At 39.9% G+C, this 16,671-nt stretch overlaps 1 protein-coding gene across 1 annotated transcript; it reads left to right on the plus strand.

The window, feature by feature from the left end:
• Positions 1-1,282: 1,282 nt before the first annotated feature.
• LOC100972584 (olfactory receptor 2T11) lies at positions 1,283-12,839 on the plus strand. Its single transcript, XM_057300749.2, has 2 exons — positions 1,283-1,336; positions 9,106-12,839. Exon 2 carries the CDS (start codon positions 9,250-9,252, stop codon positions 10,198-10,200), a length of 951 nt encoding a protein of 316 aa, XP_057156732.1. The 5' UTR covers positions 1,283-1,336; positions 9,106-9,249; the 3' UTR covers positions 10,201-12,839.
• The last annotated feature ends 3,832 nt before the right edge of the window (positions 12,840-16,671 follow it).

The raw sequence follows: 16,671 nt of genomic DNA on the forward strand, positions 1-16,671 counted from the left end.
GTATTAAAAATTAGGACTTTTATTCTTATGTTTCCAAGATTAATTCTTTGCATATTTAACTAGAATATTTAACTCTAACATTGACAGACATTTCAAGAGTATACCTGAAGCAATCAGTGAAATGCATTTTGACAAGTTTCTAGGGATATCATGGACATTACTGATCAGGGCATGGAAGGAGGTGACTTATTCAATGTTTGAGTCTATTCAACAAATTTCATGGTGGTTACATCAACATGTTCTTTTCTTGGTGATTTATCAATCTTTCCACTGTTGATGTGTGTGCACTTTTGTATTGTAGGCTCTACTTTAATACAACTTAAAAAAAATTTTAATCTCATTTTACACATGGTGTGTATCCACTCCCTTCACACATAAAACTAGTCCCACTGTAAAAGGGAGTGACCAAGGATTTTTCCCCAGTCATCTCACCAAATTCTTACATAAGGTAATTTGTGGTCACCAGATTTGCTTCTTTATTAAAATAATATATAAATTTTAATATTGAGTAACATACATAATATTTAAGTGACTAAATTATCAGTTGTATACCTGAAACATGGCATGCACTAATCCAGGTAATGAGGAAAAAATAGAAGACTGTCCCTAGTTTTGAAAACATTTAACTACATTACCTGATTTTGATTCTGATCTTCACAAAATCTTATAAAGTATTTAGAGAAAGAATTAGCCCCATGGGAGATGAAGAAGCTGATGTTCACAGCAAATTATTGCCCCATTCAAGCAAGAGGCAGATGGGGCTTCAGAACCACGTCTTCTAACCTCTAGTCTGGTGTTTTGTGCCAAGCCATGATACTGATAAACAATTTACAAATGAGAGAAGTGGCCGGGCATGGTGGCTCACGCCTGTAATCTCAGCACTTTGGGAGGCCGAGGCAGTTGGATCACTTGAGGCCAGGTGTTCGAGACCAGCCTGGCCAACATGGCGAAACCCTGTCTCTACTAAAAATACAAAAAATTAACTGGGCGTGGTGGCACATGCCTGTAATCTCAGCTACTTGGTAGGCTGAGGCAGGAGAATCGCTTGAACTCAGAGTGGAGGTTACAGTGAGTCAAGATTGTGCCACTGCACTCCAGCCTTGGCAACAGGGCAAGACTGTCTCAAAAACAAAACAAAGGGGAGAAGCACATGGCACAATGTGTAGCTGCCAGCTTGTTAACCCTAATAATGACCTGGGGACAAAGGTCCCTTCAGAGCAACATGCTGATAAAAGCCATGTTCATTTGCTGTTGGATGCCAGTTAGGCTGGTCTAGCCAAGGACCTGATGACCCACATTGAGGGGTAATCAGATTCCCTGTGGGGTCTTTCTGCAGGTAAGGCATATGGATATAAAATTAACTGAACCCTTGCTTCTACAGACTTGTTTTATACAATAAACATCTATATGCAATATAAAATTGTAATAGAAGAAAGCATAAAGTCTACTTATTAAATACCTTATTAACTGCTTTATTCAATGCTCAGGAAGATATCAGGCAAAAAGGAATGATCAGAGAAATTGAAGATAATTAGATAATTATTTAGCGTAAAGAAAAAACGCAGACCTCTGTATCCACAAAAATTAAAAATCTGGAAAAGTGACAGAACATCCCTGTCAAGTTGGATAACTGACTTTAAATGAAGTTCTGCTAAGAATTCTGACAATTCTGTGAAAACAAAATGACTGAAACGTCAGGTCCTGACTCTACAAAGAAGTTCCATACATAAAGCAATTGTATTCATAGACAACTTTATGGCATCGATAGGTTATTTAGTTAAAACAGGCTGATTCACACACAAATGATAAAAACCAGATGCATTTTTAAGCTTTTTTCTCAGCTGGGATTGTACTGAGGATGGATTTCTTAAACCTGGGTGACTCCCGTGACCATGTCACACACTTAGCAGCATTTCACTGTGTGCTTCCTTCTAAATCCCAGGTAATAAAGGCCAAGAAAATACTTGGTTTGCTTTGACTACATTCCTTTGGTTTATACAACTAGCTAAGAATATAAAATGGTAAATAAATACCTGTAGCTTCAACTCTGGTTGTTTCACATTGTATTTTTTATGAGCACTTTAAGCTTATTTGGTTTTGTTAAATCATCACATACCTAAAAACAAGAATTGTTATGCATCGCAAGCACTTAAAACTTTTCCTAACATAGAATTTGCCCTTAATAAATATTAGTGTAATAAATGAATGAAAACTTTCACTTTAGAAGGCTTAGTACCTTCTAAAAATCTTTAAAAGAAAGTTTCCTTGGCATCTCAGGTTTGAAGAGACGACGTGGAAACTGAAGATTAACAAAGTTAGACTTTTATAGGCTCACATAGAACTGCATGTCAAGGGTGATGCTAGAAGCAAAAAAAAAAACACCAAAAAACTACTTAAATTATTTCCAGCTTCACTGATAAGTGATTTCTATTAACTATTTTAAAATTGGAGCTTATGTAAAAAAGTCATTGGCTTTTGCTAGATTCTTCATATATTCCTTCTTTGAAGCAAACAGGAGGTAAGTCCCATTAGGGGCATTTCTCAAGGGTGGAAGCAGAAAACTCTTTCATGACTGAAAATTTAAATGCAAAGTTTAGGATTACATATGTCAGTTGATGTTGTCAAAATTGTTCTTTCCCTGGATTTCCAAAGTGTTTAATTGAAATGACCAGTGATGTTAATGAAGTATTCTATAAACTTGGAAAAATTAAAATCAGAAAACATGTTTGAACATAGTTAAAACCATATCTTTGGGCCTCAGCTTCTGAATAGCTGAAGGTTTAATGAGGAGAACTGCTTTTCTGTCTCCCTGTATAAACTGGGGAAACTACTTGAAAGGGAGAAAGGATAATATAATTTTGGCCCAAGGCAGGAATGCTTGCAAATAATGGCTTTGTGTAATTTGAAAGACTGTAAAAATCTTTACCTTTTTTGATTATTTCTAAGAACAAGATTATAATACATGCTGTGTATGTATTAAGGGATTTCATTTCAAAGATAGAGAATACAGTTGTAAGGAGATGATTACATAGGTTGAAAATATGCCACCTTTTCACTTAAGAATACAATGAACCTGCTATAGGATGAAGATGAACATAGATCACCTCACATTCCAGTGGTCACTTAGAATTCTATTATGTACTAAAACCTAAATTATTTAGTACGTGTCCAGTAGCAGATGCTTAGGTTACTTCCACTTTCTTATTGCAAATAACACCGGAATGGACTTCTTAAATAAATTGCCCACTCATCTGATTATTTCCATACTACGCTTCCCTAGGAGTGGAAGCTTGTACGTATTTTTTAAAACTCCTGGCGTTGACTCAGTGCACGCTCTCAAACCAGAAAACAAGACAGAAAACCCATTGTAATTCCCACCAGCAGTTTGAGATTCCCCCCTTTATCCTCAATGTTGATACAACCTAGCTCTCATGTAGGAAGTTCAAGTTGAATAAGATTAACTGAAACTCTATTTCTGCACTGTGGCCCTTCTACATTGCTATCCTATTGAGGAAGCTTCGTGGGCTCATGCTCTAGGTAAGAATAAAACTAAGTTCAAGCCCTCTGCCTCTGGCAATCCAAGGCCCAGCTGAGTAGATCTGCATTTCATTGCATTTCATCGCCTTGCAAGAGTAAGAAGAATGTGACCCTGACTGCGCAGCGATAGACACGTATTGAGGGAGTGATGAGTTGTTTTCATGACTCCACCTAAGAGAGGCCTGAAAAGACCACTTGATTGGCAAGAGGCCAAAAACACCGTTAATTTTCCAAAGATGTTTAGTTCAATAACTAAGTCTAGATAATCTGATCTGGCTCAAGTCGTGAATAATCATTTCAAAAATGGTCCCTCAACTGTCCCCAATCCACAGCAGGGAGACTCTCCTGTAACTTAGTTCCCCCAAACCCCCACCTTTAGGGAACTTCTAAGAAAGTGATCTAGTGTGTTACAACAAAAGTAAACATCACCATAAGAATACAAAGTCTGACTACACAGTTGGCCCTTTAAATTGTCTTTTAAAAAAATCTCCTGTCCATTAGGGGTCTTCAAGTACCTAGGAAAATATAGGATACGAGGACAATTATGTTGAAAAAAATTATAATTTAACTCATTGTTTCATAAATCATTGATAGGATCACTAGTATCATTTCAATTGATTCCACAAGGATTTAAACTCGGTTCACACTTCTGTAATTTTTTTTGAAATGAATTTGTTTATTCTTCATGTAAGATTTTTCAAGGGTCGTTCTGTTTTTCTTAGGGTACATGTGATAACACATTCATATGATTTGTAAAGATCAATGTAATTGAGATATCCATTACCTTAAATATATATTTGTATTTTCTTTATGCTAGAAACGTTGGAATTATTCTCTCCTTAAGTGAACTCTGCCACATTACAGAGATCTTCAAATCTCAAATCCCCAAACAGGGAATAGTACGTACAGGGCTGCATGTTAACAGCGGTGATGCTGTTCAGGACTGGAAACATGCCTATTGAATGGGGCATTATGATGTCTGCTGGGAGATGAGTCATTGCCCTCTGCAATCTCACAACAGTGACATGTGAGTGGCATTTGTAAGACCTTTCTTTGGGGTACATTTGATGAGATTTTTTTAATGTACCTCAATATAAAGCCAGATACCTGCAGGCAGGTGTGTAGTGACTGAGAATTGCCTAGGAGTTAGGGAGAATTTTGAGTTTCTGGAAAACTAACTTCATGTTGTCACTTTATTGCTTTGTTGACAACTTGTGATCAGAAATTCAACTTTTCCTTGAGTGTGTTTATGGCCTCTTACCCTGCATTCATTTAACTTCTCTTTGGCTGGTTGTAAACGGAAGTGATGCTCAAAGGGATATTGTCTTTGGGGAGAAGTTAAGGGTAGTGGCAGAGAGCATGAAAAACAAAAGTTGAGTCCTTGAGCCTGGATCCAGCTCCTCCCACCTGACTCCTCTGAGCCTCAGTTTTACCAGCTGTGAGATGGTGATAATTACAGTGATCGGCCTGTCGAGGTGCTGTGAAGAGCACGTGGAAACGTTGGCGCACGTCCACGGTGCCTGATACCCAGCAAGCACTACACAAGTGCTGGCCAATTCATTATTGCAACATGTCTCAGTTTTGTTTAAAAGCTAAGTAAGAAAATCATTTATCAGCATAGAAGCTCCCTATGGCTGTGGTACCAAATGACCACACTTTATAATATCAGAGCCTGGAGGTCAGAAGTTGGAAACTGGTCTCACTGGATTGAAATCACGATGTTGGGAAGGCTACCTTCTTTTCTATGAGGTTTTAGGAGAGAATCTATTTCTTAGCCCTCTCCAGTTTCTAGAGACCATCTACATTCCTTGGCTTGGGGTCCCCTCTATCGTCAAACCCGGAGACCGACTGAGTCCCTCCGACCTGTTTTCATATCACGTCTCTGACTCTCCTTCCTGCTCTCTCCCATGTAAGGCCTTGGCATTTGCATTGAGTCCAACAGCGTAATTCAGAATAATCTCATCTCAGAGTTCTTAATCATACCCACAGTCTTTTTTGCCACTTGAGAGCATATTCATCGGTTCCAGACATTAGCACGTGAGGACATTTGCTGGAGGTGGAAGATGATTCTGCCCACATGTGGTTATATTTAACACTGTCTATTACAGTGTCGTTCAATTTAAGTAGCAAATTAATAAGCCCTATGGCATTATTGAAGACAATTCTGATCACAGAAGGCAGATGACATTTTCCAATAAATCATACACAATTTTATCTGTTTAACATAAGGTGAATTCTAACTAGATTAACATCTGCAGTACAATCTCTGGGTGTATAATAACACTTGAAGCTAAAGTTATCTTCAACCTATTAATTGGTACCTGAGTTGAAGAGCTGTCAGAGCAAGGACAGATTCAGAAGACAGAGGAAGTGGCGAGTCCCTCCTTTTTTGTGAATTATGCTGACATCTTAGTTACTCTAAGTATTTTAAACCAGAGCGTAATTGTCTCAAATTTGTACTGTATATAAAACTTAATGATTTAGAAGTAAGTTGTATTGCTGTCTGATCTTAGAAACTTGTGATTTATTTTTCCTAGAATGAAGTTTTTTTTGATCAAATATTGGTGGATCCCATTTTTTTGTCTACTTTGCATTGAAGATAAACACAAGTGCCTAGCATTAAAAAAAATTATTTCTCTTCAGCACATTATATAAAATCAGGAGGTGTTTTGAAGGAATTCTAAAGGTATACCTTAAAAAGCATAAAATAATTTGCATTTTTGCTAGCTGAATGTGTTTAAAAATGATTTATTCAACAAAGATTTACATTGTGCCAGTCGTATCTTTAGATGGTGAGAGTACACAGTTAACAAAATAGGCACAAATCCTTATGCACATGAAGTTTACTTTCTAGCTTGAAGAGAGAAACACAAAACACAAGGTAGTGTAGTGTCAGACGGTGTTAAGAAAAGTGAAGAAAAATAGTCATAGGACCTCTGAGCAGGTGGCTTTTGAGCAAAGCCCTGAAGTACATGAGGGGATGGATGGCCTTGCACGGTTGGAGGAGGAGCCCCAGGCAAGGGGAGCAGCAGAGGCAATGGCCTGGGCTCGGGGCTCTTGCAAAGTTGGGGACAGAGGACAAGGAAGCCACCGTCGCTGCAGCCCAGGGACAGACAGACTGGAGTCGGCAGGAGATCATTTCTGAAGACAAAATGTTCAGAACGTGATGGGCCTTAATGTATGATGTAAAGCCACAACTGCAGGGTTTCAAGCAGAAAGTGGCGTGGCGTGATGCATGGGTCCCGATGTGACTTTGATGGTTGTGCTGAGACTAGACTGGAGGGATTCATGAGACAGCAGGGAGATCGTGGGAAAGTTCGTGGAACAACCAGGTAAAATGTGTCATGATGGATTAAGCCAGGCACCTACTAGCTATGGACATGAGAAATATTATAGGTTTTTAATTGTTAATAAATAAGTTTTACTTATTCATTTCTTTTTTAGAAATAGGGTCTTGCTCTGTCACCCAGGCTGGAGTGCAGTGGCACAATCATAGCTCTCTGTAACCTCAAACTCCTAGCCTCAAGCAATTCTCCCAACTCGACCTCCCTCCTGAGTAGCTGGTACGACTGACCTGCACCACCACGCCTGGCTAGTTTTTTATAAAGACGAGCTCTATGTTACCCAGGCTCATCTCAAACTCCTGGCTTCAAGTGATCCTTCTGCCCTGGCCTCCCTAAGTGCTGGGGTTACAGGCACGAACCACCACACCTGGCCTGTTTTTACTGTTTTATACATTTTGGGTAAAACGTTTGAATTTGTTTAATATGACAAAGAGATGTGCTCTCTTCTCCTTAGTGTGGGTTAATTCTATTAGGAAGTTTTTGGAGTCTAATATAGAATGTTTCTTTTATACTTTTGGACTTTGAATTAGCAGAATATATTTTTAGGCAATATTTGTGTTCACTATCCTTGGGAAATGGCATAGAATTGAAACGATCAGGAGTGGATCAGGAGGCTAAGACTCACTGAAGTAGTTTTGACCACGGAGTATTTCTGGGAGGCCTGACAGAGGAGGCCACAGTCCTTAGCCCCTTTCACAGTAATCTGAATATATCAATCCGAGGGAAATTGGGAGTAAGCCAATTTAATTCTGATGTTAGTAAATAACTTTTTTGTTTAGACTCTATTAATTTGTACTGATTCTACTGGTCACTTTTCAAGGTCATAACAATGCTGGTACCTTTGTGAAACCAGGTATGACTTCAGCATGGTAAAGGACAACCAGCTAAATTTGAATTTCAGATGTACAGTGAACCCTTTTTTTTGGTGTTAAGTACATTATGAACTTACACTAAAACAGTTTTTGATTATCTGAAAGTCAAACATAGCTGAGAATCCTGTATCTTTGCTAAATCTGGCAACACTAGATAGCGGAGCCAAGGTGTGTCTAGCAACATGTGAATGGGGGGAAACCCTGCAGCATCCGGGCTCCCCCGTTGATCGGACTTTCATTTTTACACAAATGTTTGAGACTCAAGCCACTGAGGCCTACCATGCCGGGGAGGAGGTGCTGGTGGGGAGAGGGGGGCGATTCTTACTACATGTATGGTTCTTTCTCTTGTCTAACAGTTAAATCTATCTTCCACCTGGTATGTTAAAGATAAAATTCCTTCTTAAACGGTGGCCTGTTGCTGTCACATTTCCATGTATCTGCTCCGTAGCTTTCTAAGCCTGAGTTTGGCTCTGGCCTCAGTTCTGGTAAGTGCTGGCAGACGTGTAGCTTGGTGAACCCTGCTCCTGTGTGTCTGCTGCTGACATAGCTTCAACCTACCAACATTTTCCTTTAATTTCCCTGCCCATTTCCCAAACCTACAGTAGCAATGGAGAGCAACGCAGGGAGTCAGCTTAGTGTCATAAACTGCTTTTTAAAAACTTAATTCTGGGAGCTTTTTGCAAATAGTTTTTTTTACCTTCTAATATATCTGAAGAAAGATCTGTAAAAAGGTTAGCAAAACAGCACAAAGAACAGTGAGGAGTCCCAACTTTAGACATAAACAGTGGAATAATAGGCATCGAAGACTTGGAAGAGTAGGGGGTGAAAGGGGAGCGAGGGGTGAGAAATTAGTAATATGAGCACAACCTACGCTATTTGACTTATGGTTACCCTAAAAGACAAGACTCCACTATGCGATACATCCATGTCATGACACTGCACTTGTCCTTAAACTTATACAAATAATTAAAAAGAAATAGAACAGAAACATGGGGCTTCGTGAATAAAATGTTCCCTAATAGTTATCCTAACCCTTCATTTCTTCAGTGATTTACTTCACTCCCCTTTATCCATTTGGTCAATGAATCACCCTTTTTTCCAACTAGTATTTACTTAACCCTACTATGGGCTAGATAACTTTCTGGATACAAGAAATGCAGCATGGACAGAACAGATATGGTTAAAACCCCATTCTTGGTGTAGCATACAGCAATTGTATCACGCAGTTACCATAACCTCCAGCAGCATGATGAACCATAGACGCAATATAGAAGGAGCTGTTCTCTGACAGGGAAATGCAGCCATGGTTTCTGCTTCATGATGTGCATGTTGGTCTGCCTGCTGTTCTCTAGCCTCTAGCCTGGAAGCTTCATCCTGACAGTACCCTCGGAAGTGTCACCTCTACTGCAGACCTTTCCCATCTTGACCGTGTTCTCTTGCCTCCTTCCTGGTCCTTGTGTCTTCCCGTTGCCCTGGGACGCTCGTGGGCCATATCAATGACGAACACATCATCCTCTGACTTCACCCTCCTGGGGCTTCTGGTGAACAGTGAGGCTGCCGGGATTGTATTTACAGTGATTCTTGCTGTTTTCGTGGGGGCCATGACTGCAAATTTGGTCATGATATTCTTGATTCAGGTGGACTCTCGCCTCCACACCCCCATGTACTTTCTGCTCAGTCAGCTGTCCATCATGGACACCCTTTTCATCTGTACCACTGTCCCAAAGCTCCTGGCAGACATGGTTTCTAAAGAGAAGACCATTTCCTTTGTTGCCTGTGGCATCCAGATCTTCCTCTACCTGACCATGATTGGTTCTGAGTTCTTCCTCCTGGGTCTCATGGCCTATGACCGCTACGTGGCTGTCTGTAACCCTCTGAGATACCCAGTCCTGATGAACCGCAAGAAGTGTCTTTTGCTGGCTGCTGGTGCCTGGTTTGGGGGCTCCCTCGATGGCTTTCTGCTCACTCCCATCACCATGAATGTCCCTTACTGTGGCTCCCGAAGTATCAACCATTTTTTCTGTGAGATCCCAGCAGTTCTGAAACTGGCCTGTGCAGACACGTCCTTGTATGAAACTCTGATGTACATCTGCTGTGTCCTCATGTTGCTCATCCCCATCTCTATCATCTCCACTTCCTACTCCCTCATCTTGTTAACCATCCACCGCATGCGCTCTGCTGAAGGTCGCAAAAAGGCCTTCACCACTTGTTCCTCCCACTTGACTGTAGTTAGCATCTTCTACGGGGCTGCCTTCTACACATACGTGCTGCCCCAGTCCTTCCACACCCCCGAGCAGGACAAAGTAGTGTCAGCCTTCTATACCATTGTCACGCCCATGCTTAATCCTCTCATCTACAGCCTCAGAAACAAGGACGTCATAGGGGCATGTAAAAAGGTATTTGCATGTTGCTCATCTGCTCGGAAAGTAGCAACAAGTGATGCTTAGAGAGTCACTGCTCAGAGGATAAGGCTTCCTAAGAACTTCCTCCATTTGCCCTGTTGCCCTAGAGATGATCTGCTCAGCTATCAACCTACACTTACTACTGGCAGTTAAGATGATTCACCCTGTCTGGATTCTTGCTCCTCAGGGGAGCAAGGGAAAGATGTTTTACTGTTATGCAGAGATCTTTCAGTGAAGTATCAAAAATGGTTTATTATGAAGTTAAATAATTTATCTAGTCTTTTTATTTAGGGAAGAAAAACCCCAAATATTAGAGTTCACAGCAACCTTTCACTCTGAACTACATCTCCTTCACAACATTTGTTCATGTTTAAACAACACATAATGAAAGAAACCTACAAAAGCTATCAAATGTTTACAGTCAAATTCTGTGATTAGCAGCAATACAGTAAAAGAATGCCAATACACACAAGTGGCAAAGAAGATAAAAGCACACACTTTAGTCGTGTTTATTTTAGTATTAACCCCAAGTAACTATAAGCTCTAATAATATCGTTGAATCTCTGACCCTCTTGAGTACAGACAGCAGCTGTCAAATACTAGGCCACAATAAATGGTGGTGAATTGAACAGAACTGAGTATGAATGGGTGGAGGTTCAGCATGACGCAGCTACTCACAGGGAATAGACTCTAACACTTAGCATCAAAGAACACGACTGCCACTTTCCTTGAGGGTGTATTAACAGGATACCAGGTTCGTTAACATCCATGGCCAGAAACTTCACTTTTCCAAGTTCTGTGATTCAACAGCAACACTTAAGGCACTTTGAGATTGGCTGAGTGGGGTGGGAAGTCCTTGGAGTTTTCCATGCGGGTGTTACATGATAACAGACACGTTTTTAAAGCATCACTATGCCTATAATGTAGGAAAATAGAACAAAGGGCAAATATGGATACAGGAAGACAATTCAGGAGGTTTCAGAGATGAGAAACAAGGATGGCTTGTGTAGGGTGGACACAAAGGATTTAGCTCACGGATTTGGCGTGTGTTAGCAACAGGTGTAGAGTGAAGGATAACTTATTGGTTTGGGCCCAAGTGAATAAAAAAATGGAATATTCATTGATATTTGGAAAACTGGTCGGTAGCAGAAGTCAAGAATTCACTTAAGATAATTTGGAAATATCTATTAGGTATTTAAGCTAGGCCGGGTGCAGTAGCTCATACCTGTACTCCCAGCACTTTAGTGGAGACCAAGGAGGGTGGATTGCTTGAGCTCAGGAGTTTGAGACCAGCCTGCCAACATAGCAAAACCCCATCTCTACCAAAAACACAAATATCAGTTGGATGTGGTGGCATATGCCTGTAGTCCCAGCTACTTGGGAGGCTGAGGTGGGAGGATCACGGGAGGCTGAGAAGTTGAGGCTGCAGTGAGCCGTGATGGCACCACTGTGCTCCAGCCTGAGTGGCAGAGAGACCTTGTCTCAAAATAAATACATAAATACAGAAAGATATTGAAGCTATATGTAAAGTCAATTGTACTTCAGATTAGAGTTCTGAACATAAAGCATACATTTAATAATCTTCAGAGTACGAAGAGCATTTAAAAACAGGTTTTTTGAGAGTTTTCTTAAGAGAAAGCTTGAGACTGAGATCTGAGGCAGCTGGCATCACATGAAAAATTAGAAAGATAGGGTTTTATGAGGTTAGAAGAAATCTAAGACAAAGTGTTTAAAGAAAGACAGTAAAAGCAACTGCAACAAGTGCAGTCTATGGCTGAAATAAGTGAGATTTGGTTACTGTATTTAGCAACGTGAAAGGTTACTTGTAACCTTAGTGACCATTTTTAATGGAGATACGCTTAGAGATGATTCAGGGTAAAATCAAGGGGGAGGAAGTGGATAAGGTAGGTTGAGTATGAATTTTTAGATTTTTTTGTAAAGGAAATGGAGTATAACTAGAAAAACGTGATACCAATGTGTTTGATGTTAATGGTGCTGTCATGTGATATTGAGTATGAAGTTCAAAGGAATAATTCAGTACAAAAAGAAAATCGATATGAGAAATGGAGGAAACTTTCAGAAACATGGCTTTTGAGAGTGGCCAAAAGCACAGAAACCAGTTTAGAAGTGGAGAGTTTGAACTTTTGTAAGAGCATGGCCAACTCATTGACAATAGCAGGGGGTCAGGCAGAGCGTGTGTTATAACTAAGCTCCCTTCCGATGGTTTGTATCTTCTCTGTGCAGTTAGAATCAATGAGAGCGTCTGTGAGTAAAGATCAGGGTGGTCCTGTCAAAAGCTTGAGAGGAGAAGAGAATCATCTTGGAGAAGAGGCAAGTTAATAAGCTAGTAGAGACATCTGGATCGTAGGACAACCTTTGGACTCCCCCTCCTTTGCATTGAATTTATGAATTTAGCACAGCACATTTGTCAGACGATTCATGATGTGTGTTCGGGATGGTGGCCAGAAAATAGTAGGCACTCAATATGTTAACTAGAATTATGTTAAAAACAAGGACAAAATAACATCAGCAACTGCTGTTGTTACTACTACAAACTTATTCCTTTGTGAATAAAGTATGTCATATTTATGCTTTTCCAAGGCATATAATTTGCAGTATGTAATAGATGTTCAGTAGCTGTTTATTTCAATAAATTTGTCTCTTTGGGCAATTAAAAGTTGTATAGCCAGAATTCTTCATGGTGTGGAGTTTCTTGTATAATATGGCATGATTTTGCATTATAAGGTGACACTGTCACTTCATTTCAAAATGTTAATTATTTACGTTTAGAAGTTAAATTCCACCCTACTCCTAAAACATTCTCTCTGTAATCTTGGCTTTGTGGTGGCTTCTCTGGTGATGGGTTCCCGTTTAGCGTGGGAAAATGTCCCTGCTCTGAGTGTCCTAGTTGTAGTTGGCACCAAGAGGAGATGGGCACACAGATTTCACTAAAATACTGTGTGATACCAGCGTATATGCCCAGTAACAGATTGTTCAGATGTTGAATAGCTTTTTATAAGGTTTTTTCCCCATGAATATTTAACTGTTCTTTAATTATTTCCACCCCATCTGCCAATTTCAAAGGCAATTTAAGGGTGATAAGGCCATATACTTGGAGCTTGAACCCCCTGGAGTCTGAATATTAGCCTATTTCTCTCTGGGCTGTGTGCCCTGAGCATGTTACCTAACCTCTCTGTGCCATAGTTTACTATCTTGCTCAGAGTCTATCACAGTTGAAGAATGAGGAAGAGGCTTCTTAGAGCAGATATTTTCTAAGCCTACAACTGTTGCTCCTTCAGGCCATGGGGGCTCTGCCCGAGTGATCTAGCCAAGCCGTCTTCTGTGGGTTCCCCGGGCAAAGCTCTCATCAGGAGTTCCTTGGTTCGTTGAATAGATTCTACCTCAGGTACTGCACTGAGACATTTGCGATTGCGTCTAAGATGGTTATATATCTCCCCACTTTCTCTTGGCTTGCTGATCTATCCATACAGGAAGAAGAAATCTATACATGAATACAAAGTCCCAAGTGATTATCTGTAGATTGTATTAGACATCCTGCAGGTGTTACTATGGGACACCATGACATCCTCCTCCTGACACCTTGTGGCCAGTTAGTAATATGACATTATCCTAAAACAACTCCATGTGTTCTCTATTCTTTAAAACTGCATGTATCATTAGGAGAATAAAAAAAACACAAAAATGAATAATGTATTATCGGTACCTTTGGACTGATGGTGACATCATTTTTGTTTGCCATTAAACATTTTCTGCATTTTAGCAGTTATTTTTACTCTGTAATCCCTCCAGAATCAATTGGAAAAAATACAATGAATTGTATAAAAACCTTGAATCTATGATTATTTGCCAAATAATTTGCCAAAAAGTTTGTTTCTCCATATATATTTCTGTAATTATAGATAGAATTTAATAGCTTTAAATATTATAGTTAATATCCCTCACTTTATTTGGTAAAACTTGAAAAGTTATTGAATTTGCTACAACATAGAGGAAAGAAGTCTTTGCTTGGGGATATTTAATTCCAGCCACTTTGTAATTTTAGGGAGTGAATTGAATCACCACTTAATGATGCAGGCAACAGCAGGGCTTCTAAGAAAATCACATTATAAATCAGTGTTAATCTCTTCTTATACTATGAAATATAACACTAGAAATGCCATGCAAAACTCATTATTAATCATCTCAAGAAAACAGTTGTGAAACCATTCATGAAATAACCCCGCACCCCATCAAGAAACGGAACATAACCAGCACTCCAGGGCGCTCTTGTTGTTTGATCACCGCACATGCCCCAGGGCAAAAACGCATTATTCTAAATGTCTCTAACTTTCATTTGAACTACTTTTAGACATGCAAAAATGTGCAAAATTAGCACAATGAGCTTCCAATGTGGCCGTCACTCAATTTCTCTTAATGCTGACATTATTTTGAAACAGTTTTGCTCTTGCTGCCCACGCTGGAGTGCGATGGCATGATCTCAGCTCAGTGTAACCTCCCCTCCTGGGTTCAAGTGATTCTCCTGCCACAGCCTCCCAAGTAGCTGGGATTACAGGCGCCCACCACCATGCCTGGCTAATTTTTAGTATTTTTAGTAGAGACAGGGTTTCATCATATTGGCCAGGCTGGTCTTGAACTCTTCTGTCTGCTCAATTCCACACTGATAATGTTGATGACAAGCTTCTTTCCAGGAGCAGAACAAAGACCAGATGAGACAAATCATTCCTCCACCTACCCAGGGACTTCTGCATAATTGACTCTTCCTTGGCTCCTTCTTTCTCTTCAGACATTGACCTTATCCTGTGTAAAATGTACATTTACTGGGCACTAACTGAAGTCTCACAGAAACGTAACCATTGACCTTACCACCAACCCGCCTGTCTTCCTATATGCCTTCCCCCACCTTAAGAAAATGTATACGTACTGACTGTTCTAAAAACCTCTTTGGAAAAATGGCCACGGGTGTATCTGTGGCTTATTTTTCTAGACATACTCTAATATTGGCTTAATAAACCTTGACTGAGCAATTCTCACTCATTTCAGTTAAGTTTCTAACATTTCTTTAGTTGGGCCTTGACAGCGAAGAATATTGGTCAGTTATTTTGCCAAATGAATTTCATAGTAATTATTCCCTGGATTTTTTCTTGCATGACTGGATAAATATTCCTAAATACTACAGTTTAATTTTTACTATTCATTGAAAATTATATAAATAAAATTGTATACCCTGTTGATGAAAAGTCAAACCCTGTATTTTAAGATTTATTCTGAGCCAAATGAGTGACCGATGGCCCATGGAACCACCCTCAGAAGATCCTGAGAACATGGGTCTGAGGTGGCCGGACAACTTGGTATTACGCATTTTAGGGAGACATAAGACATCAGTCAACATGTATAAGATGTACAGTGGTTTGACCTGGAAACACACAACAATTGGAAGCAGGAGTTTCTAAGTCAGAGGCAGATTCAAAGATTTTCTGATTGGTAATTAGCTGAAAGAGTTGTTTATCAGTAGAAAGAAATGTCTGGTTATGGTAAGGGTTTGTGGAGACCAAGACTTGATCTTGTAGATGAGGCCTCCAACAAGCAGGCTTCAGAGAGAAGATTGTAAATGTTTTTTAATCAGACTTAAGTCTTAAAGATTAAAGAATCTGTTCTATCAGTAATTCCAAAAGGGAGGGAGGGTATCGTGAGGCATGTCAAGCTCTTCCTTCCTATCATGGCCTGAACTAGTTTATCAGGTTAACTTTGGAATGCCCTTGCTGAGACGAGGGCCCTATTCAGATGGTTGAGGGAGCCTTAGAATTTTACTTTTGGTTTAAAACCCTTTAGTATTTAGCCGGAATTTTAGGAAGGGGACCCCGATTTTTGTAGTGAGAAGAACCCATATTAGTGCCCATGGACATAAACATACACAAACAACAAATAAGCAATTCAAGATCTGATAAAAAGATAATGACATTGAAAGATGCTTCTGAACCCTATGTCTGAGGCCACCAAACAATCCAAGCAAAATCATTCTCGTGACCTGGTTACAAAGATGTGCATTTCAAATACCAGTAAAGAGAAAAGACACAAAAATGGGAAGATTAAAAGAATTTTTAAAAAGAAAACAGATTCCTTATTAGCCTTTCCATCAGAATGAGCTTATTTCCAGAGTCCCAGCCATTAATGAAGAGCATAGAGTAGTTATGAACAAAATTTGACTTCACCTCTCAAAACCTGACTTGGTGAACAAGGTCCCAAAACTAGCTGCCATCAGTGATATGCAGAAGAGCAAGTGCAGAGGGCAAGCTGGGCTACAAGAGGACTCTAAGGGGCACAAGCAGGTTGTGTGGTGCAGTCTCCTGTGAGCATGCTCTGAGAGGCAGATAGGTCTAAAGAGCAGAGATGGAAGATGGACACTGATAGAATACCATGTCAGAAGTCAGAGTCACAATCACTTTGGTGACTGAATGGGGACAGGATGGGTTTTGAGGGTTGGTAATCATTCTTGAC

This window comes from Pan paniscus, chromosome 1 (assembly GCF_029289425.2).
Source record: "Pan paniscus chromosome 1, NHGRI_mPanPan1-v2.0_pri, whole genome shotgun sequence".
In the NCBI taxonomy this organism is placed as follows: Eukaryota; Metazoa; Chordata; class Mammalia; order Primates; family Hominidae; genus Pan; species Pan paniscus.

Coding starts and splice junctions, on each gene's coding strand:
- LOC100972584 (XM_057300749.2), top strand. CDS start 9,250: ATGACGAACACATCATCCTCTGACTTCACCCTCCTGGGGCTTCTGGTG.